This window comes from Delphinapterus leucas, chromosome 10 (assembly GCF_059928025.1).
Source record: "Delphinapterus leucas isolate spDelLeu-1000000601 "Yukka" chromosome 10, BTC_Dleu_Yukka2, whole genome shotgun sequence".
NCBI lineage: Eukaryota > Metazoa > Chordata > Mammalia > Artiodactyla > Monodontidae > Delphinapterus > Delphinapterus leucas.
This window is the reverse complement of record NC_143138.1, coordinates 76,220,961-76,243,946: the sequence shown is the minus strand read 5'-3', so window position 1 is coordinate 76,243,946 and position 22,986 is coordinate 76,220,961. Positions and strand designations below refer to the sequence as shown.

The 22,986-nt window shown below is 37.9% G+C and overlaps 1 protein-coding gene across 8 annotated transcripts in view; it reads left to right on the top strand.

Annotated features, from left to right (window-relative positions):
• Nucleotides 1–22,986, top strand: part of FHIT (fragile histidine triad diadenosine triphosphatase) — a 1,451,582-nt gene that overhangs the window by 413,951 nt on the left and 1,014,645 nt on the right. For all 8 annotated transcript variants that reach the window (XM_089918156.1, XM_022572687.3, XM_022572686.3 and 5 more), the window contains one exon: nt 606–697. In XM_089918156.1, coding sequence (XP_089774282.1) covers nt 650–697 — 48 coding nt within the window. In that variant the 5' untranslated portion in view covers nt 606–649. The remainder of the gene's footprint in view (nt 1–605; nt 698–22,986) is intronic.

The following is a 22,986-nucleotide window of genomic DNA, read 5'->3' as shown; positions in this document are numbered from 1 at the left end:
AGTTCAGCAGCTGTATAAGACACAGAGATGGTAAATGTATTACTAGAATTCAAACTCAGGTCAGTAGGACCAAAAACCCTTGTTCCTTCCACTGTCAGTTTCCCTCAGATTCTCATGGACACCAAGGTTTCAAAGGAAAGGAAGTAGATTGACCCATAAAATACCTTTCAGACAGATGCTTCGGTATAGGCCGCCACAAAACCAGAGAAGTACTCTTCCTACCGACTTCTGGGTTGGCCTCATCTTTATGCAAAATGGAAAACCCCTGTTCCAGGACTGGCTGGCTCTGAGGAAGGGCAAATAATAATGCAGCCAGAGCAGCCCAGGACTAGAAATGGGAAGATGGAATGTCAAAGCACCATTCTGCTCCTTACTTTATGTGATCTTGTAGGAGTCACTTAAGCCACTCTTGAATCGTGATCTCTCTTGTGCAGAGTAATGACAATACTTAGAATTTGCACATGTGCCTTTATTCTACCCTTTTAACAGTACCAATGCTGTCATGCTAGCTCAGTTTTCACGGTGAATGTCCCTAATGAAGTTGTACTATAAGCCATCTAGATCACTGCGGAAATGATCATCTGAATTTCTTGTTTATGGTGTAGGTATCCCAGGACTGCCTGCTTGCCAAGACCCTCTGTAAAACTCCATGCACCCTGCTGTTGAGCGCTCTGAGGAGGTAACAGTATTCAGAAAGGTAGAGTTTACTTAATTTAAAAATTTTTCGTAGAGTTAGGTATAACTGACCTACTACGGGTATCCTTATAATAGTAGTAAGATTTCTATGTACATATAAAATAGAACTCTTAAAATGGTATAATTTGGGGGCTCAATTTTCTTGGAGAATTTACCCTCTCCTGACTTCTATTTGTAGCTGCCATTTAAAACTTGGGGTATAAATATTATGTCAGTTAAATAAAGGAGTGATAACTTCACTTTCTGGAGAAAGCATTACCTTCCCTTTCATGAAATATAGCTTTACCGTTACCTGATTGACATGCTATTATATTATTCTCCCTTCCACCAGACAGTTACACATATTTAATAATTTTTATGTATAAAAAGTAAGGTTAAGCAGTTGCAAAGACAAGTTGTTACGCTTTGCATGGTTTTGAGAATGATCGTGGAGATGAAATGACGTTAGTAGTAGCAGGAGGACACACTGATATGAAACGTACCTCCTGAAATAGAAAGGGATTGTTCTTGGTCAGAGGAAATCCTAGTGGCATTCGCTGGGACAGTGAAGAATAAATCATATAACAAGGCCTGAGGATAGGGCAAAATAATTACTCTTCTTTGTATGTCTTTGGATGGTTTAACTGGATAAGTTTAATATACATTAAAAAAATAGCAATAAAAGAAGGGAATGTGCTAATGTGGCAAAACTTCCCCAGTTTTGATGATGTCAGTGGACAGTGTTCATTTAATCCCTCCCTAGAACTCATTTGTGTATACCCCTCTCCTTTTCTCTCACCCCTTCTCATCTTTACTTCCCTCATAGTATCTCCCATTCCGAGGTCTCAACAGACAATTTAGCATGTGTAATAAATATAAATATTGAATAGCCCCATGTGTCAGAACACAAAGATTTTGTATGCTTTCAGTCAAGACCCAGTCTCCTGTTTCCACTTTACATTGTCTGCTTACTTACTCTTGGCCCTGTTTTCTATTCTCTCTCGTTCCATAGTTGCTTGAAACTCATGGATTTATGCAAAAGACTGCCCCTCACATTTGTAGGACTGTGACACATTGCTATATTTTCTAGAAATACTCACCAAATGCAGATTATGGAGGGATGAGTCAGGCATCTTCACTTCTTAATGTGCCTGATTTCTTTCTGGTGAATCACCTTCCCATCTAGAGTGTTTTTCTGGAAGATGCAGAAGGTTTAAGGACAGTAAATGAAATGAGCTGAAATGGAATCCTGGTGTTACGTGTTTCTTTACTATGAGCTTTGCATGGAATTGTTTGATCCTTATGTTATGGTTCTGTTTAGTGTTTTTGAGCCCTGAAGCAAGACTCTTTTTAGCATGAAAGGTGTCAATATGAAATATATATATCTGAAAGAGGGGCATTTTAATATTAATAATTAGCAGAAGGAGGAATTATAGGCTATAACTTTGAGTTTTAAGATCTCCACTTATTTCTCTTTGCTTAGAAACACTTCTCTTTTCTCTCCTCATAGTAAAAGGCATGTGCTTGTTGATTCCAAAGTCCCACACTTTGCTGTTTCTTTTCTTTAAAAAGACTGACTCAGATTTCTGCTATTTGCTGTGTGATCTCAGTTAACTCACTTAACCTCTCTGAGCTGTGGTGTCTTCCTCCGTAATATGAGGCTAATTATAGGAACTACCTCATAGAATGGTTGTAAAGGATTAAATGACAATTTTTATAAAATGATTAGCAAGATACCTGGTGTACAGAAACTCTCAAAAAATGGTAAGAACTATTATCAGCAGGAAATGTGCACTTAGGAATTCTGTATTGGTGTTTAAGGATATCATTTTCAATATTCTGTTTCTCTTAGGATATTACCTATTGCAGTTTTCAATGAGGCAAGATATAGAGATATCTGAGACCAAAAAACTAAGGTAAAATAAATAACGTGGCAAAGTACCATGTAGATAATCTTTGGTAGTCATGATCCTGTACAAGCCTCATTGCTTTGAGATTACATGCTGCCAGTGTAAGAGTCAGATCTGATTGATGTTTTATATTTTATCATTTGACTTTATGCTGTACTTTCATTCCAAGTCTTCCCATGTATTTGGCAGGATGATCAAGGAAGCTCTGAGTGTGACTTACGTTTCTAGTTAAAACCAAAACCCAATATCACTAGGTGAAGTAATGAATGGATGTTAAGTATTTTGAGGAGAGAAACTGCTAAATGCAAAGGAATATTTCCTATATGTTTTTACTTGTTTCCATTTCTAGTATGGCTAAGTGAACTCTACTGAACCTGGCATTTTCACAGATAGCAACTATAAAGTATGGGGGAAATATTACCTGAAAGCCCTAGAGAGTGAAAATAAGCAGGTAGATTCTGAAAGGGAATTGAGATTCAACACTTGGAAGCAGGGGCCAGTGCAGAGTGAGTTCCCCATTTTACAGCTTTTCGACTGAGGACATGTTGAGGTTAATTAATGTCACTTGGGGTGACTAATTCCAGTAGATAAACCACATTCTTTTTGGTTTGAAGATCCAAAGAACAGGGTTCAGGGCAACCACAGCCACTGGAAAATGAAGCTAGAATTCTGGAAAGGAGAGAGGAAGACAGGGGAGGCTCCCAATTCAATGTATATATAGTACCCAAAGTTTTGACTGACCCCTGAACCACGAACACGTGGAGCAGATATAAAGTAGCACAGCTAAAGATGAAAGAACTGAATTGAGATTTGAGCTGCCACCCAAGAGATAGTTTTCAATTTGTGTATAACCGAATTAATTGCCTGCTAAAACAAATAAATCAGTGCTCTTCAAAGAAGTCTAACAGATTTTAGAGTCTTTACTCCATAATATTCACATTCATACATTCCCATGATACAACCCCGAATTAAATAACATATGAAGAACCAAGAAAATGCGACCCCTTCTGAAGAGAAAAGGCATTAGTCTGAGACTAATTCCAAGATGACCCAAAGGTGGAAATTAGCCAAGATTTTAAAGCAGCTATTATAACCATACTCAATGAAGACAGAAAGATACACTCATAATGAGTAAAAACGTAGTAAATAGAAACTACAGAAAAGAACCAAGTGGCAATTCCAGAACTGAAAAATACAATATTTGAAATAAAAATTCACGGAGTGAGCTCACATCCATTGGAAGTAACAGAAGAAGGTGTCAGTGAACCTAAAGATAGAGCAGTAGAAATTTTCTTTCTGAAGAACAGAAAGAAAAAAGATTTAAAAAACTGAACAGAAAAAAATGAAAAGAGCCTCAGGGGCCTGTGTGACATAAGTAAAAATGTCTAACATACAAGTAATTGGAGTCTCAGAAGGAGAGAAGAAAGAGAATGGGACAGAAAAATATTTGAAGAAATAATGGCCAAATTTTTAAAAATTTGATGAAACACATACATTTGCAGATCAAGAAAGTCAGTGAACCTCAAACAGGATAAATTTGAAGAAAACTGTGCCTGTGCACATCGTATTCAGACTGCTGGACACCAACAATAAGGAGAAAATTTTGATAATAGCCAGAGAAAAATGGCAGGTTACCTTCCAGGAAACAGTGCTTTAAATTAGCACTACCTTCTCATCAGAAACTACAGAGTCTAGAAAAACTAAAATGATATTTTTGAAGAGAGGAAAAAAAACCCTCTTAACCCAGAAATCTATATATAGTGAAAATATCCTTTGAGAATGAAGGGTAATTAAAGACATTTTCAGATAAAAGTAAACTAAGAGAATTCATTGCCAGCAGACCTACATCACAAGAAATGCTAAAGGAAGTTATTCAGGCTGAAGTGAGATAACACCAGATGGAATCTTAAATCTTCAGGAAGGAATGAAGAATGTCAGAGATTGTAAATATAAAAGTATTTTTTTCATCTCAGTGTCTTTAAAATACACAGAACTTTTTAAAGCCAAATCATAGCCCTGCCTTGTGGTGCTTATAATGTGCTGTGTGTAGATGTCATACATAAGACAATTATAGCATAAATAATGAGGGGGGTGCATAGTAAATGGACTTATACAGTTGCATGGTTTTCGATTTTATATGAGGTGGTATGAAGTGAACTCTAAGTAGACTGTGAAAGGTCAAGAATGTATATTTTACTGCTTAGAGCTATCACTAAAAATCCAGTAGATAAATTAAAGTAGAATCCTGAACACCTTTAAAATGATCCCAAAAGAATGCAGGAAAGAACAAACAGAGAACAAGAAACAGCGGGGGCAAACAGAAAGCAAACAATGAAATTGTAGCTCTAAATGCAAACATATCATGCTAATCATATTTAATTATATTAAATGTTAATGGACTAAATACTTTAATTAAAAATCAGAGTTTATCAGGATGGATTAAAAAAACAACTATTTTCTGTTAAAAGATAAACTTTAAAGATACAGTTAAGTTTAAAGTAAATTGGTGGAAAAAGATACACCATGGAAATAGCATAAGAAGTCTAGAGTGCCTATATTAATATCAGAGAAATTAAACTTTAAGACAAAAGGTATTACCAGAGTTAGTGTTTGATAATAATAAATGGGTTATTACATTAAGATAAGAATTATAAATTAGTGTATATACCTGACAAAATTCCAATGAGATTACTTTAAGTATCTTTGAGTCTAGAATTTTTTGAGGACTCTCTCAATTTTGCGTCAAGAGACACAGGTGACTCATCACTTTAGGCTAACAACCATTTTGTAAAATTGTGGAATCAAAGCTCACCACAAGTGAAAAAAAGCATAGTTGGAGAGTGTGGATATCTGTATGTCAAATATATGTGAGGGTCCCTAGCCTGGAATCACGTGACACAAATCCTAGTTATTACTAGCTTCTGTATTAGCTAGCTGAGAAATAGTACCTCATTTGTGATGGTTTATAACCAATTTAAAATAAGATTAATAAAATATACATAGAAAATCAGAAAAGAAGTCCACCAGTCACTGTTGCTAACAGGGTTGCGAATATATACTAAGCACATAAATTCACTCGGGTTTTCTGGCAGGCAGAGCAAAGAGGGAAACACAGGAAGTTGCATATTCTTATGATCAGAAATGTTAAAACATGTCAGAAATTTCTCATGTGATCTTGAAGATCCCTTCCTGTATTTGAGATTTCATAAAAATGGGGTAATAACATCTACCTTTCAGAATCTTGGTAGGAATGATTGAGACCACACTGGTACATAAATGTTAGTTTACTGTTGTCTTTATATAACTCCAGTAAAGGTTCATGGTAGAAATCTAAGGAGTCTGACTGTAGCTAACTTAGTTAAAACTCCAGAGTCTGACCTTCTATGGGTCATCTAGTTACTATTTATTTAAGTGCCCCTATATTGTGAGTAACCATGAAGCATTTTTACAGTCTTCTCCATACAAAGTAGATGTTACTGTCTGTGTTTCATAAGTTAGGCAGCTGAGCCCCAGAGAAGTGATGTCACTTGACTAAGGCCACGTATAAAGGTTTTAGTCAAAACTTGAACCCCTATCTCTACGTCACCAAAGCCCATGGTTTTTCTACTACATTACACTGCTTCTAAAATATGGAAGAGTTTAACAGTATTGGTATTATTTCCAAGAAGTATTCCAGTTTATAAAGCTGTCATTGTGAAGAACCAGCACACACTGGGTTAGAATTTGTGTTATGTGAAATCACAGAGTCATGACTCAGAAGGCTCCGCATACCCCTGAGAGCATCAAAATGTCTATATTTTGTGTTTGTGTTTTGTTTTTTAAAAAATAATTTCTTGGTCAAGACTTGAGGACTTGGAGAGTGACAGAGAGCAAGGTCACCCTGGGACCACTAGTGACAGCTTTGCCAATACGGTTAGAGTGTTCTTTAACCTTAAAGCTTGCTTAATGAAAAGAGACCCGCCCCCCCAAAAACCTTTTTACTAACGTGTAGTGCTCTCTTGTCAGTTTGAAATGAGAAAACTGTCAGCCTGCCGATTACCATGCATACAGTATATGCTCATTAAATCATGCACTGTAAGTTTCTTCAGGTTGTCAAACTGCTTAATTGAAAAAATGTGTAGTGTCGCTCTTACAGGAAAGAGGCAGGAATCAAAGGGCTGGAGAGTTTACTCTTAATATTTCGGAGTTTGCTTTTAAGTGCAGCCAGAAATTGTTCTATTTTACAGTTTTGATTAAAGGACTGTTCCTTCTGCATCTTTTTTGGTTTCGTTTATAATTCAAACACTGTAATGATAATGCAGTTGCTTTTATAATAGAGCTACTAAATCATTCTGCCAGGAGATGAAAACCAAAGTAAAGGGCTCACCTTTTTGTGCTGTAGCTCTAAGGCCGACTTGGGTGTGTTGAGGCTGAAACAAACTAGGAATAAGAGATCTGGATGGGTTTTAGTTTTGCTAAATCTCTGCTGCTGTGTTTTCATTTTAGGAGGTTTAGGCTTTAGCATCACCTCAATGGGTGAGTGAATCCTGTATGAGAGCTGATACTCTTAGGCTATCATGGCCTATGATAATTAGGCTGTTTGATTTGTTTGCATGGTAGCTCTAAAAAATACCAGTGCCCAGGCTCCACTCCAGATCAAATAAATCAGAATCCTTGGGGGTAACTGTTTTTAAAAGCTCTCCAGGTTATTCTAATATGAGCCAGGATTGACAGAGAGCCTGGCCTAAATTGACTTGACTCGTCCAGCATTTCAATTCAACTGATTGAGCAACTCTTATCATCAACCACAAGGCATCAACCAACGACTTAGCAACCAATAAACGCTTCAGGGTTTCAGAAGGTTAAAAACTCTGATTTCTGAGCTCCACTTAGATCTATAAATGAGACTCTTTGGAGACAGGACCCAGGAATCTCCATTTTTAACCAGAACTTTAGGTGATTCTTATGCCCTAAGGTATGAGAATTTGCTAGAGAAGCAAGATGATCTTTATAAGTGAAGCTGAATGGAACTTCAGAGGAAAGTGCATAAATCACAGTAAAATCAGGGCAGGCTTTTTTTTTTTTTTTAAAAAAAGGGATTTTGGTACATTCATTTAGGCTACCTGGGATCATGCATGGTTATACTGGCATTAGTTTTTTGGGGGGATAACCCCCCACAGCATCACCACCACTATTATGAGACCCTGGGATGCACACACACTTTGTAGTTTCTTTAACCTTTAGACACCTGGGCCTAACGACTAGGGCCAATGCATTTTTCAAGGGCTTAGAAAAATATTGAGAACTAAAAGGAAGAGAAAATGATTTTGGACTTGAAGTATGTAGAAATTGCAGAGTCAGATCAATTAGGTATTTAATAAAATGTCAACAAAATAGAACATTGTGCTACTGCTATTAATTACTAAATTTAGTAATTATAAAGAGTCTATGTTTAGAGACATTTTATGAGTTTGCTTTTCTCACTTCTTAAGAATGTCTGAATTGCATGATGATTGTTGAGAAATTTTAGCCAATTTTAAAATTTAATAAAGCAAATTGTATGTAATCAAATAATTTTAAATGGAAAAATACAAAAATCTTCTCAAAAATTTTTCATTGAACACTTCTTTATTGTAATGTATTATATATAATATTGTATTGAGCCTCCCAAAGAAAAGGTGCCTAGGACCTAGGAAGGTCGTGTACCCCAGAGTGTATACTTAAAAAGTAAAGGATATTTAATTGTCCAGAACTCCACTCTCATTGACAAGGCTATCAAAATATGCCTAAGCAACCTTCTGAAGATATAGTTGAAACTAAATATTGTTGCTCACCTTCCCTCTAGGGGGGAAAAAAAAGCCAAAAAAGATAAAAGAAAAAAAAATTTAAGCTACATACCACACTGCCTTTAAACGTACATCACTTACATAAAAGTTGGGATAATTAATGAGCATCAGATGAGACTTTACAACGCCAGTTGCACACTATATCTTTTGCTCAGAAAATTACCCCTAAGAAATTGTGATAACAGTAGTGAAACAACACGTGACTAAAATAAAAGAGAAGTAGATACCCTAGAAATTTGGAGTCTCTGAGGTCAGTTGGTAACTAGAACTAAATGTCTTTTTAAAATTCTCCATGCCACTTTCATACCTTGGATTTGATTACATACTAGGTCCCCAGTTTCAGAATTCTTCTGATCCATCGATTACGAGTCCCACTACTAACATCTTACTTAAGGTACATCTTCTCCTTTTCTTAGCCCCTTTTTGTTTCTTTTGTAAAAGTTACCACTGCTGTTTTATTTATTTTTTGGTTTACCTTCTTTTTTGACTGTCTCCTTCCCCAGAATATAAACTCCATGAAATCATGAGTTATGGCTGTACTTTACCAAATCAATCATGGAGAAGAAAGGGTGGTGACAATTGATCACTTTGTCCTTGCCAGCAATGATTAGTCAGGAGCGTCATACTACTGGGACAGTGTAACAGATGCTTATGGTCAGGAAATATTTTAAAACACCTTTTGTAAACTTGGATTCTGTAACGCCAAGTCAATAAATGAGTGAAGGAAAGGAAGCTATATTTGAGTTTCATCTATATCTCTCTTATATCCTGCAGCGTGCAAAAGGAAAAAAAAGGGAAAGAATCAGCTTTTCTATAAATTCTGTGACTTCTAGATGAATAAACTGGTTAATTGTTACTTGAAAAATGACTACTTTATACTTTTGGAAAGGGGCCTGAATATTTCTTGGCAATACTTCAACTGATTAATAATTTAGAATGGTGATGGACTGGAGAATGGAAGTGGAGCTAATAGCCTCTCATTTTCCTCTTTATTATTTTAGACAAACTGGTAAGTCATGGTAGAGGTGTGGGGAGTTTCTGGGTCAACTGACTAGAAGCTTTGGATTAAAAATGGAGAGAGGTATTTGGTTTCTCTAAGGTGTTGACTTCACCCGTAATGGAGCTGGATGACTTTGTGATGTGTTGCTTCTGGTACTTAGCTGCTTAGAGTTGCTATTACACTCCCAAAAAGTCTGTGTGAACTACAGGCAACTCCTACTGTGACTGCTGTGTGCCATATCAGGCTAGACACTGCTTGGGAAGAAACAACGGGTCCAACACAATTCTAACCTTAAGAAGTTCAAAAATCTGGCAAGAGACACATACGTCTATAAATCATTATTCTACCAGGTAAAAAGTATTAAGTGTCTTAGGAGAGGGCTATGAACAAATACCATGGGGGCCATTAACTTATGGAATGATGTGAGGTCTGCCTAATTGGGAATTAGTGATTTGAAACAATGTGAGAAAGTCAAACTATCTACTAGTAACTGTATATGCTGGTAACAGCAATCAGAATGAGAAAATGCCTAAGAAAGGAATGCTGGCATGAGAACCTCATTGGGATTTCCAGGGCTATGTAAAGCTCTGTGCCTGTATTCAGAAAGATAGGATTCGGATAAATTGTATCCTAGAAGGAGTGAAGTGAGCCTTATCCTAGAAAATGCACAAGGGTTTAGCTGGAAATTTCTATGTGTTTTGGGGAGAGGTTGTGGCTTTAAAAGCAGCCAGTGTTATTGTGGATGTTGCCAGGGGTGCTGATGTTCTTCTGTCTCTAAGGGAAGCGTGTCTGGGCCCCCCAACTGAATCCCACAAATTCTGAAGAGAGTTGAGTTTTTCATCTAAATAAGACAGTGTGTATTTGAGTGCCAAATCTGCTTCCACTGGCTGAATGTTTTGCTAATATAGTCAGGGCCTGAATGCAATTAAGACTCACCTCAAGGAGCAATGAATTATGCATGCTTTCCCTGACCTCCCATCTCCCGAGGACTTAAGTAACTTCCAGAATACTCATGTTTTGAGTATTTGTATATGTTATTGTTATGGACTAAATTTTGTCCCTCCAAAATTCATATGTTGAAGCTCTAACCTCCAATGTGACTGTATTTAGAGAGAGGGCCCTTAAAGAGGTAATAAAGGTTAAATGAGGTCATAAGGGTGAGGCCCTAATCCAATATGACTGGTGTTCTTATAAAAAGAGGAAAAGACACCAGAGATGCAGCCACAGAGAGAAGAAATCATGTGCACAGCAAGAAGGTGGCCTTCTGCAAGCCAAGGAGAGAGGCCTCAGGGGAAATCAAATGTGCTGACATCTTGATCTTGGACTTTCAGCCCCTAAAACTGTTGAGAAGCACACTTCTGTGGTATTTTGTTATGTCAGTCCTAGAAGACTAATATGGTTATTGACAAATCCTCCTGCGGGTTTGATTTGTGAGCCTAGGTCAACGACAAGTTAAATGGAACTCTCAATTTGGGCCAAAGCAACCATGAAAGTCCTTAGGAAATGATTCTCCTTCCTTTCTCATTAAGTAGTATCTAGCATAACTGTAGTATAAAGCTACTCATTTATGCAGAGCAAATTTTTTACTCAGACATCTACTTATTCACCAAATGTTCATTGAGTGCCTACTATGTGCCAGTTACAGATTATGATCAGAAGGAGCTGTCAGTCTAGAAAAGGAAATATAACAGGCACATAACATACTTTCATTTGTTTGTGGAAATACCATGGGCATGCCAAGACTGAAGGGATTCATTGCAACTGAATGGCAGGGAAGACTCCTGGTGGAGGTGGAGTTGAAGGAGGGCTTTGGAGGATAGATGGGGTTTGGTCATGCAGGGTTGGGCAGTGGGGGAGAGAGGAAGGAATAGTGAGCAAAGGCTTAGAGGCGTAACCCTGGGAAGTTTATGCGGAGATGTGCACTTTGACTGAAATGTAGAGTATGCAAAGGTAAATTTTCCTTCATAAGGATGAGCTATCTCAGACTCAGAGGGCTTCCTTCGTAAAGGAATGATGATATGCTACACACTGTCCTTCACACATTGTTATGTTAACACATCCACACTCATAATAACCCTGCAAGGTATGTGTTAGTATAGTGTTATCCCAATTTATAGTTGGAGAAACTGAGGCATGGGTGGGTTAAATTACTTGCCAGTTACTAGGAAATGGTGGAGCTGGGACTTGAACCTAGACATCCTGGCTCCAGAGTTTTTGCTTATATAAAGGAGGTCTGAGCATCTAAACCAAAGTATGAGGCGGGGAAGTACTGGATGTCCATAGATTTGCAAATGGGGCAAGATGCAGACCTTTGAGATAGTGGGCAGCTTCTCCTATTTCCTTGAGCAAAGAGAAGGGCAGAGCCCCTGCTTCAAATAATCATGATGGGGGATCGCAGTGCCCTTGGCCACCTTCCCCTAAGTTATCCATGTTTGCAGCCATTAGTGGAGATAAATCCTCGGTACAGGGAAACAAAAGTGTTTTTCAGGCGCTTTGCTGCCATGGTTAGCCTAGGACAGGGTTATGAAAGGAGCTTTTCTGTGTCTGCTGCCTTCCGGGGTTACATTCTTAGTGAATCTACTGCCTCAAAATGGAGCTTGTTAGTTGCGTGTCATCCAAGGGTGGCAATTAGTTGCATGTGTTTGGTTGGGTGCCAGCTCCCAGGGCACCAGACCTCAGTGGGGGAGCCACTGTTTGTCATGAATTAGTCTTTAAATAAAAGCAAGTTTTTAAAATGGAGCATGCTAATTTGGGTTTTGCTAACCCCCTCTGAAGAAGGCTTGGCCTGTTCGGTGCCAGCTGGCTGAGTTGGCATTCAGCAAGAAACTGGGTCCCTACCAAAAATTGCATTGCCCCCCCCTCCCGCTTTGAGAGCAAAATGGCAGGAAGGAGCTGGTTGGCCCTGAGAAACAAGGTGAAACAAGGTGCAGGGACAACGCAGCAATCGGATGATGAAGGGGAATTGAGCTGCCCTGGTCATACCGCTTCTCTCACCACCTTAGGAAGAAAAGTCCACCCCTCTCTTTCCCCACTCACGCTGTCCTCAGCCACCCATTCAGTGACTTTCTACATAAAAGCCTTCCTCATCCAATTGCTTATACACTGCACCTTTTATACTCTTCCAAGTCATACTTAAGGGATTATCACTGCAGCTTTTAACTTCCCTGAGAAAGAGCTGAATGAGCGTGAATGGGGCGGAAGAGTCTTCAGTGAGAAAGTGTCCCCCACCCCAAAATGCTCATAAAACCCCTAATCACGATGTAAGAATGCCATCCTGTTTTTGGTGGCGGCTGGTTACAAATGTGCTCATTAACAATTACTGTACATATAGGCGATAATTACAGGAGTCGTGTCGCACACACAACTCATGGTAATAGAATGCGGGGCAACAACGGGCCCTGGTCGCCTTACTAGGGCGCTTTTTACACACGAAAATCCATCCCACCAATCAAGGTTTTGATTCTTGAAACTCAGCACTTTGCCCAATGAGTGCTAATTGGAAGATTTGTTTTCTTACACTTTCCAGGTGGATAACCTGATCCTGAGTAATGGTGACTGTCATGCAATGAACTGTTGAAAACAGGAACTCTTCAGTTTTTTAATTATCTATTTCGGTTTTGTTTTGCAAACATCCCTTTGTCTTCCAGTAGGTTTGCTCTTTATTGGGAGAGGAGCCTTGTACAAAGGCAAGACAGAAAAGGAATTTAAATAAGGTTTATATTCGTTCTGAAGATTCAGGAAAGATGGGAGCTTTTTCTCAATATAAATGTTATTTGTGCAGCAATTACTGAGAAATATGAGCCATCCTAGTTACTAATGTACGTTAAATTTCCTGGAGTGAGATTTTTGTGAAATTTCCTGGAGTGAGATTTTTTTTTTTTTTAACTTGTTTATTTGATGCCAGTGCCTCTGTTCTTCTGAATGTAGCATATTAAGTTTACTAATAAACCCACACCCCATTCCTAAGAGACTAGGCCTGAAAGCCTTCTTGACAGGACAAGAATTTGTTTGCTTGTTTGTTTATAAACGTTGATGCAGAATTGACAATGACGGACATTTTGAATATCTGAGTACCATATATAGTTTTAAGGGGGATCTTATTTTTTCAAGGCAATGCAGTTTCTTTAAATGTGCATTTAATATTTTCGGTCTCGGCAGGACAATGTGTTGCTTTTAAGGATAAGAGCCCGTAATGAGCCCATGAGCTTTTAATTTGTGATGTATCTGACAGGATTGTGGTGGATCTGATAGGGGATGCATGGGATTATGTCTGCAATCTGAAAATAAACCAGCTGGTATTCTGAAAACATTCAGAGAACACCGAACACCCCCATGTTAATGGCCCATGGCTTGATCCAACATCTGGATCCAACATCTGGAAAATTCCTGGTAGGGCATTTACATAACAGTAGGACAGATTAGCCATATTCTCCGTAGATCTAAGGAACCTAATTAATGTGTTGTATACTTCTTATGGCCCAATTCATATATATATTTTTAACATCTTTATGTTAAACTAATGTTATGTTAAACTAATATATTGTCATTTTTACCATGAAAGTCAGCACAAATCATTAATGATTCCAGCAGCTATTTATGTTCTTCTCTTGTCTAGTATATGCCAATTAGCGTGAAATTATTCCTATTAGAGACATGATTGAATGATAGTAACCTGACTGTAACTTGTTGGCAGAAATTCTTTCATAATGACAATAATGAACTATGCATTGGAGTCCTTGCTGGGCTGTGTTAAACAGGAAGGTTGGATTTTATATGTTTCTAACCATCATGAACAATACTTCCTTTTTTAAAAAATTAATTAATTTATTTTTGGCTGCGTTGGGTCTTTGTTGCTGCGCACGGGCTTTTCTCTAGTTGCGGCGAGTGGGGGTTACTCTTCGTTGTGGTGTGTGGGCTTCTCATTGGGGTGGCTTCTCTTTGTTGTGGAACAAGGCCTCTAGGCACTCAGGCTTCAGTAGTTGTGGCACGTGGGCTCAGTAGCTGTGGCTCGCTGGCTCTAGAGCACAGGCTCAGTAGTTGTGGCAGGCAGGCTTAGTTGCTCCGTGGCATGTGGGACCTTCCTGGACCAGGGCTCAAACCCGTGTCCCCTGCATTGGCAGGCAGATTCTTAACCACTTTGCCACCAGGAAAGTCCCATGAACAATACTTCTTAATGACTGTGTGAATTGAAGGAAATGTGCTATCTTGCAAATTTGTTTCAGTGTGGGAACTTATCATTTTTGTTTAATTTGTTGGGGGAAGGAATCACTGTTTGCCATTAAAAATGGTGTTCAGGGACCACTTTGCAATACACACAAGTTATGATCAACAACAGTATATAGAACCTAGATGAGTTCATCATTGCTCTCCTTATAGACAATATCTGAATTTTTAAGTGAAATTTTCCATATCTAATCATCACTGTAGAATGAAATATTATCATCAATGGCAGTGACTAAGAAAAATACAGAGAGCTTGATACTGCCATGAGATTGATGATTTAATTATCCTTTTTCTTTCACCTAATCTTGATCTGCTAAGGCCACATGATGTGACTGAAAATGCATATCAGGCAGATAGTCCAAGATATCTAAGAGGAGCCGTAAAAAGGACAGCTTTAGCTCCGTGAAAATTCCTGGTAGGGCATTTACATAAGAGTAGGACAGATTAGCCATATTCTCTGTAGATCTAAGGAACCTAATTAATGTGTTGTATACTTCTTATGGCCCAATTCATATATATTTTTTAACATCTTTATTGAAGTATAATTGCTTTACAATGGTGTGTTTCTGCTTTATAACAAAGTGAATCAGCTGTACATGTATATATATCCCCACATTTCCTCCCTCTTGCATCTCTCTCTCCCAGCCTCCCTATCCCACCCCTCTAGGTGGTCACAGAGCACTGAGCTGATCTCCCTGTGCTACGCGGCTGCTTCCCACTAGCTATCTATTTTACATTTGGTATATATAAGTCCATGCCACTCTCTTACTTTGTCCCAGGTTACCCTTCCCCCTCCCCGTGTCCTCAAGTCCATTCTCTACGTCTGCGTTTTTATTCCTGTCCTGACCCTATGTTCTTCAGAACCACTTTTGTTTTTTTAGGTTCCATATATACATGTTAGCATACGGTATTTATTTTTCTCCTTCTGACTTACTTCACTGTATATGACAGTCTCTAGGTCGATCCACCTCACTACAAATAACTCAGTTTCGTTTTTTTTTATGGCTGAGCCAACTCATATTCTTTTGTCTCACTTTTTACTCAGGCCATTGCTGTGGAAACCAGCTTAGGGCAGGTGTGACCCGAGGCCTCTTGCCTAAGCTGAATTGGGTATCCTCATTTTCTGCCTTAGAGCTTCTCTGATACCTTGTGTGAGAGTTATTAAACCATGAAGTAATCCCTGACTAGGGTGGGATGGGAACTGGTGAAGAATTACTGTTCTCTTCCATGCTTTGTTCGCATTATACATATACATCTGAAGCACGTAAGGTTTCTCAGAGAGTTCCAGCCTGACTGAGCCCCAGTTGCCCACAGTGGTGATCAACTTGAGAATATACCCTTCTATTGCATTTCACTCCACATAAGATGCTGTTGGAGCCCCACCAATATCAACTTTACTGAGTCAGCACATCATGACCCAGCTGCTTGTAGTATTGGATGCAAAGGCCTCACAGATGAACCCTTCTCAAGAGAATTACCTTCTGTTGAGAGGAGCCACCTTCCCCAGAAATATCCACGAGATTCTTCAACTCTTGACAAAGGGCAATCCATAGCCAGTGACTGAAGCTGTCCAAGTGGGATGATACTATGGTGCCATTCATATTCCAGAGCTCTTTGTGGGATCAGGCCAAGGCTAGACTTCAACTAAAGCCACAGATTTTCTTGGCTTCTTCTCAGGCCCATCCCACTCCCTTGTTTCCTCACAACTTTCTCCTGAGGGCACTTCTTCAATCAATTATTTGCACAGAAATGCCCATCTCAGGCTCTACTTCTAGGGAATATGATTTAAGACACCTTTCCTCCCTGTTTCACTCTCTATGGTCCCCCACTCCTGTTATCTAGGGCCCTTTCCCCGGGTAAACCACCTTTTAGTAAGACTTTGCTTTAGGCTCTGCTTTCCAGAGTTGGGTGTTAGGGTGGGGTGGGGAACCCAGACTATTACGAAGAACAATTTCAGTATGTTTGGAAGCTCCACGGTGTGCTGCCCACAAGATTAAGTGCACATGGTCCCTTCTGAATGTCCTATTGAGGGAACTTCAATCCAGAAAGAATTAGGCAACATAAGATTATGCTAGAGTGAACGATTCAGGTAATACATGCAAAAGTTGAGAGATTTATTATGTGGGACTAAAGAGGGTATCAAAGACTTGTTGGAGGAAGTGTACTTGAATCTATGAGAGAAACATTTAGAAGGAGGAGAGAGGTGGCAGAAGGAAATTCAGCTTGGAGAGACATCATGAATAAAGGCTTTGAGTGTGCTTGAAAATCATTAGTTCAAGGGACCCTGACATTGCCACCATCCCTGTGGGAATATAGGCTTCATATACAAGTTGGATATGTCCAGAATGTGCTTTTATTTGTTCTATAGATATCTTTTCTATAACTACCAGTTCCAGGCATTATGGTGGGCACTGGAAGTGATAAAATAGAAATTGTCTCTGCTTGAAAACAACTTGCAGGAGAGCAAATACATAAGCAAACAGGTAAACACATATAATTACAGGCTGGTTTCTAAAGCTCTGAAGGAAATTAACAGTTCAGTGCCATGACAGAAAATAACAAGGGTCACATATGTTAGATCAGGTGGACCAGAAAGTCATCCCTGAGAATATGATGTTTAAGCAGAGCTCTAAAGAGTGGAAAGTAGTCAGTACTGTAAAAGGCGGTGGAGCAAGGAGGAACATGGCAGCCAGAGGGATGGCATATGCAAAGGTCCTGAGGCAAGAAGTACCTCAATGTATATGAGGTACAAAGAAGACCAGTGTGACTATGTAGTACTGAATAAGGGAGTGCACAAGACAAAGCTGGAAGGTAGGGAGAAGCAGGATTTTAGAGGGCATCATGCTTTTTTATCCTCAATGTAATGGAAAGCAACTGAAGGTCTTTAAGGGCAGAAGTGATAGTTTCCAACTTACGGTTTTAAAATATGACTACTGTGTGAAAAATAGATTGAAGTGGGGGACACGGATAGATGTAGGGAGAGCAATAAAAAAGCTATTGCAGTAATCCATGTGAGAAATGATGATCACCAAGCCTAAGGAGAGTCAATGGATGTGAAGTAGAATTTACTAGAATGTAATTCAGGACAGCAGGGGCTTACTCCCGTGATCACTGTTGTATCCAGGCCTACACCTGAGGTCTGTGAGGCCCCGGGAAAGAGTACAAATGGAGGTCACATACCACCTGTCTAAATATCTAAAAATTATAAATCCAGCTAATAAGCTGTAAAAGAAATGCTTTTTTATCCTTCTACCATGACAATATAACTCTTCAGCAACAAAATCCAAAAGTATAGGTAAAGCTATCATTTTTATATGATTGAAAATTGGCAAAATATCAAAGATAACGAATATGATTATTGTTGCACATGTTCTGTTATTAGGGATGATATTTGGATGGATTAAAGGCAGAAATAATTCATACATTATTACATATTTATTCCAAAGAAGTGATTTTTCTTATCTTCATTTCAGTAAAATAAATATGGTGTTATAATCAACTTAAAAAAATTTTTTTTAACATAATTGTGTCCATTGGCAGTAATGATTTAATGCAGGAGTTTGCAGCTATGGCCTAGGGGCCAAGTTTGGCCATGCTTCTTCATTTACATATTACCTATGGTACCTTTTGTGCTATAATGGCAGAAATGAGCAGTTGCAACAGTCCAAAATGTTTGCTGCCGGGTCCCTTACAGAAAAATTTGCTGACCTCTGAGCTAAAGAATTAAAAACTAAACTGCATGTGTATTCACAACGTGTAAAATTTGAATTTATGTTCATTAAGCATCTCAATTAATTATAAAAAAATTAGAAAGGTTATTTTTTGAATGTTTTTTAAAAAGTTACATTTCTTGTAAAATATTCAAAATTACTTATTAGAATTAAAGGGCAAAATGTAGAGTACATTAACTAATATAAACATGTTAACTCAATTTAAATATGCTAGATTTTAATTTTTTACCGTATTTTGACATTTTAGTTAAATCTTATTAGTTTTATAAAAAGAAAATAATTTCCAGTTTTATGTCAGTGTCTGTCTAGTTGCAATCTACTATCTAATATCAGTGTAAAGAACTGATATCAGATTTCATACATGTCATCCTGTGACCTTCATATATTCAAGTTTTAGAAAAGTGCGTGTTATTTAATGTTGCAAAATGTACATAAGCCACTATGTACTGCTGGAATTTGTGAGACCTCTGAAACTATGAAAGGGCACCAGAAGATTCTGATAAAAGAAGAAAATATACGTATAGCACGACTGCGAACTTAGTTTTTTTAATGCAAGACTGTTGCCTTCGTGCTAGCTGAGTGGAAGGATCTGACAAATTAATTTGTCTTTCTTTCATTTAAGCCCTCCCACTGCTCGAATCCTGCCCACACCACATAGCAGTGTGCATCTCTGTTGCCTGCAGTTTTGCACGTGCGCACAGCCCACAACCCACAACTCTTCCTGGCATTCAGACTCAGTCACCTTTTCTTCAATGATATCGAGCAAGAGAGGTCGAGAAGCACTTTCCCAGTGCATTAAACCTCATTAGGCACAAGAATAGAAGTTACTAGTTGTATTTTACAAGAACCAAGCACCAAATCCTAAGTAACAGGGTCGTGATGTGTTTTCTCATCATTTTTGGTGGAGATATGTTTGTGATTTGGAGGCCCTCTAAAGTGTGGGGTTCAGGATATATCAAATGATAAAGTAATGTAATACACAATGTGCAAACTATAGAAATGCAAGGAGAAATAAACAGAAACATAATAATAGAGGATATTAAACGCTGAATCTATGGAAAATCAAGTAGATAAAAAATCTGATCAAAATAATTGATAAAGATGAACTAGATAGTAATATCTAAATTTAGACCCTGATAACAGAGAACATATCTTCTTTTCATGGAACTTTGGAAAATTTGCAATGCATGGCCTTTATAGGTTACAAAGACATCACAGGGAATTTCAAGAAGTCCTCTTCACCTGATTACAATGCAATAAACTAGAAATTCATTATCAAAATCTTATAATCTAGACATTTAAAATACTTTGATAAGCAACTCTTAATTCAAAGACACATTCAAAACCCAACTTGAAAAATATATAGACACCATTGAAAATTAAAATGTAACACATGTAAACTTATGGGCTACAGCTGAACCCATGTTTAGAAGAGAATCTATAGCCTTAAACACCTGAGTAACAAAAAAATAACAAAAAATAAAGTGTATTAATTATTCTGTTCAGGCTGCTGTAACAAAATACCACAGACTAGGTGGAAGAAACAGCAAATATTTATTTCCCACAGTTCTGGAAGTGAGGACCCACTTCCTGGTTTACAGAGGTAGTCTTCTTGCTATTTCCTCACATGGAGGAAAGGACTAGAGAACTCTCTGGTGTCTCTTTCATAAGGACAGTAATTCCACTCATGAAGCTCCACTCTTATGACCTAATCACCTCCCAAAGGTTCCACCTCCAACTACCATCACATTGGGGATTAAGTTTCAACATATGGATTTTGGGGGATATATTCATTACATAACATAAAGAAATTAAACATCAGATTTAAGAAAAGAACAATAAAATAAACAAGGAATACAGCAAGAGCCAAATAATACAGACAAGGTCAAAAATTAAGTTTCCTAATTTAAAAACAAATCCAGTTTAAGTATTATGAATAAACCCAAGTGCTATTTCTTTGAAAATAGTGCTACACAATGAAATAATCCACATGATATCCTGATCAAGGGGAAGATAGGGAGCACAAAAATACAAAATTAAAAGTGTAAAGGGAGAAATGAATGTGGCTAAGGAAGCCATTGAAAGAGTCAAAGGAGAACCTTTGCAAAATATTTTGCATATAACTTTGAAAATCTTGATGGAATGGATTTTTTTAAATAGGTAAATAAGTTACCCAAGAAAAAAGAGAAAAACTTTAATAACATTGGAAAAATCTGAAGTTATCAAAGATGTGAAAAAGCCCCAGGTCTTTACGCTTTAAGACGCAAATTGTTTTGAACTTTTAAGAAATAGATAATGATAATGCTATTTAAAATGAGAACTGGTAAGAGTAATTTTATATCTGCATAATGGAATGCTGTGCATTCATTAGATAGGGCGCAGAGGTCCTGTGTATGGCTGTGGGATAATCTCCAAAATATATTAAGGGGGAAAAACAGCAAGATACAGAGCACTGCATCTATTATATAATCACGTGGGTAAATCTCTATATGTGTGTGGGGGCATGTGTGTGCATGTATATGTATGTGTGATATCTGTAAAGGAATACAAAAGCACCTGATAATGGTTGCCTCTGGAGAAGGGAACTAGGCAGCTGGAAGACAGATAGAAGGCAGATACTTTTTAATTTGTGCCATTCTGTACTTTTTTGAATTTGATATTATGTACATATACCACATACCCAAAGAATTATAAAAATAAAATTATCTTTAACACAAGGAAGGAAAACTGCTGATGTGTTTTAGGAAGTCAACATCACACAGATACCAAAGTCTGGCAAAGACAGCACAAAGTAGAAGACTATAAATCTTCTCCTTCATGGACTCATTATGAAAACTGACATAAAAAGTTAGTAAACAGGGCAGACAGCAGAATCAAGAAGAACTACAACCCAGCAGCCTGTGGAACAAAAACCACATTCACAAAAAGATAGACAAGACTAAAAGGCAGAGGGCTATCTATGTACCAGATGAAGGAACAAGATAAAACAGAAAAACAACTAATCGAAGTGGAGATAGGCAACCTTCCAGAAAAAGAATTCAGAATAATGATAGTGAAGATGATCCAGGACCTCGGAAAAAGAATGGAGGCAAAGATGAGAAGATGCAAGAAATGTTTAAAAAAGATTTAGAAGAATTAAAGAACAAACAAACAGAGATGAACAATGCAATAACTGAAATGAAAACTACACTAGAAGGAATCAATAGCAGAATAACTGAGGCAGAAGAACGGATAAGTGACCTGGAAGACAGAATGGTGGAATTCACTGCTACAGAACAGAATAAAGAAAAATGAATGAAAAGAAATGAAGACAGCTTAAGAGACCTCTGGGACAACATTAAATGCAACAGCATTCTCATTATAGGGGTCCCAGAAGGAGAAGAGAGAGACAAAGGACCAGAGAAAATATATGAAGGGATTATAGTCGAAAACTTCCCTAACATGGGAAAGGAAATAGCCACCCAAGTAGAGGAAGCACAGCAAGTCCCATACAGGATAAACCCAAGGAGAAACACGCCGAGACACATAGTAATCAATTTGGCAAAAATTAAAGACAAAGAAAAATTATTGAAAGCAGCAGGGGAAAAACGACAAATAACAAACAACAGAACTCCCATAAGGTTAACAGCTGATTTCTCAGCAGAAACTCTACAAACCAGAAGGGAGTGCCATGATATACTTAAAGTGATGAAAGGGAAGAACCTACAACCAAGATTACTCTACCCAGCAAGGATCTCATTCAGATTCGATGGAGAAATCAAAAGTTTTACAGGCAAGCAAAAGCTAAGAGAATTCAGCACCACCAAACCAGCTCTACAACAAATGCTAAAGGAACTTTTCTAAGTGGGAAACACAAGAGAAGAAAAGGACCTACAAAAACAAACCCAAAACAATTAAGAAAATGGTCATAGGAACATACATATCGATAATTACCTCAAGCATGAATGGATTAAATGCCCCAACCAAAAGACACAGGCTTGCTGAATGGATATAAAAACAAGACCCATATATATGCTGTCTACAAGAGCCCCACTTCAGACCTAGGGACACATACAGATGGAAAGTGAGGGGATGGAAAAAGATATTCCATGCAAATGGAAATCAAAAGAAAGTTAGAGTAGCTGTATTCATATCTGATAAAACAGACTTTAAAATAAAGAATGTTACAAGAGACAAGAAAGGACACTCATAATGATCAAGAGATCCATCCAAGAAAAGATATAACATTTATAAATATATATGCACCCAACATAGGAGCACCTCAATACATAAGGCAACTGCTAACAGCTATAAAAGAGGAAATCGACAGTAACATAATAATAGTGGGGGACTTTAACACCTCACTTACACCAATGGACAGATCATCCAAAATGAAAATAAATAAGGAAACAGAAGCTTTAAATAACACAATAGACCAGATAGATTTAATTAATATTTATAGGACATTCCATCCAAAAACAGCAGATTACGCTTTCTCCTCAAGTGCGCATCAAACATTCTCCAGGATAGATCATATCTTGGGTCACAAATCAAGCCTCAGTAAATTTAAGAAAATTGAAATCATAGCAAGCATCTTTTCTGACCACAATGCTATGAGATTAGAAATCAATTACAGTGAAAAA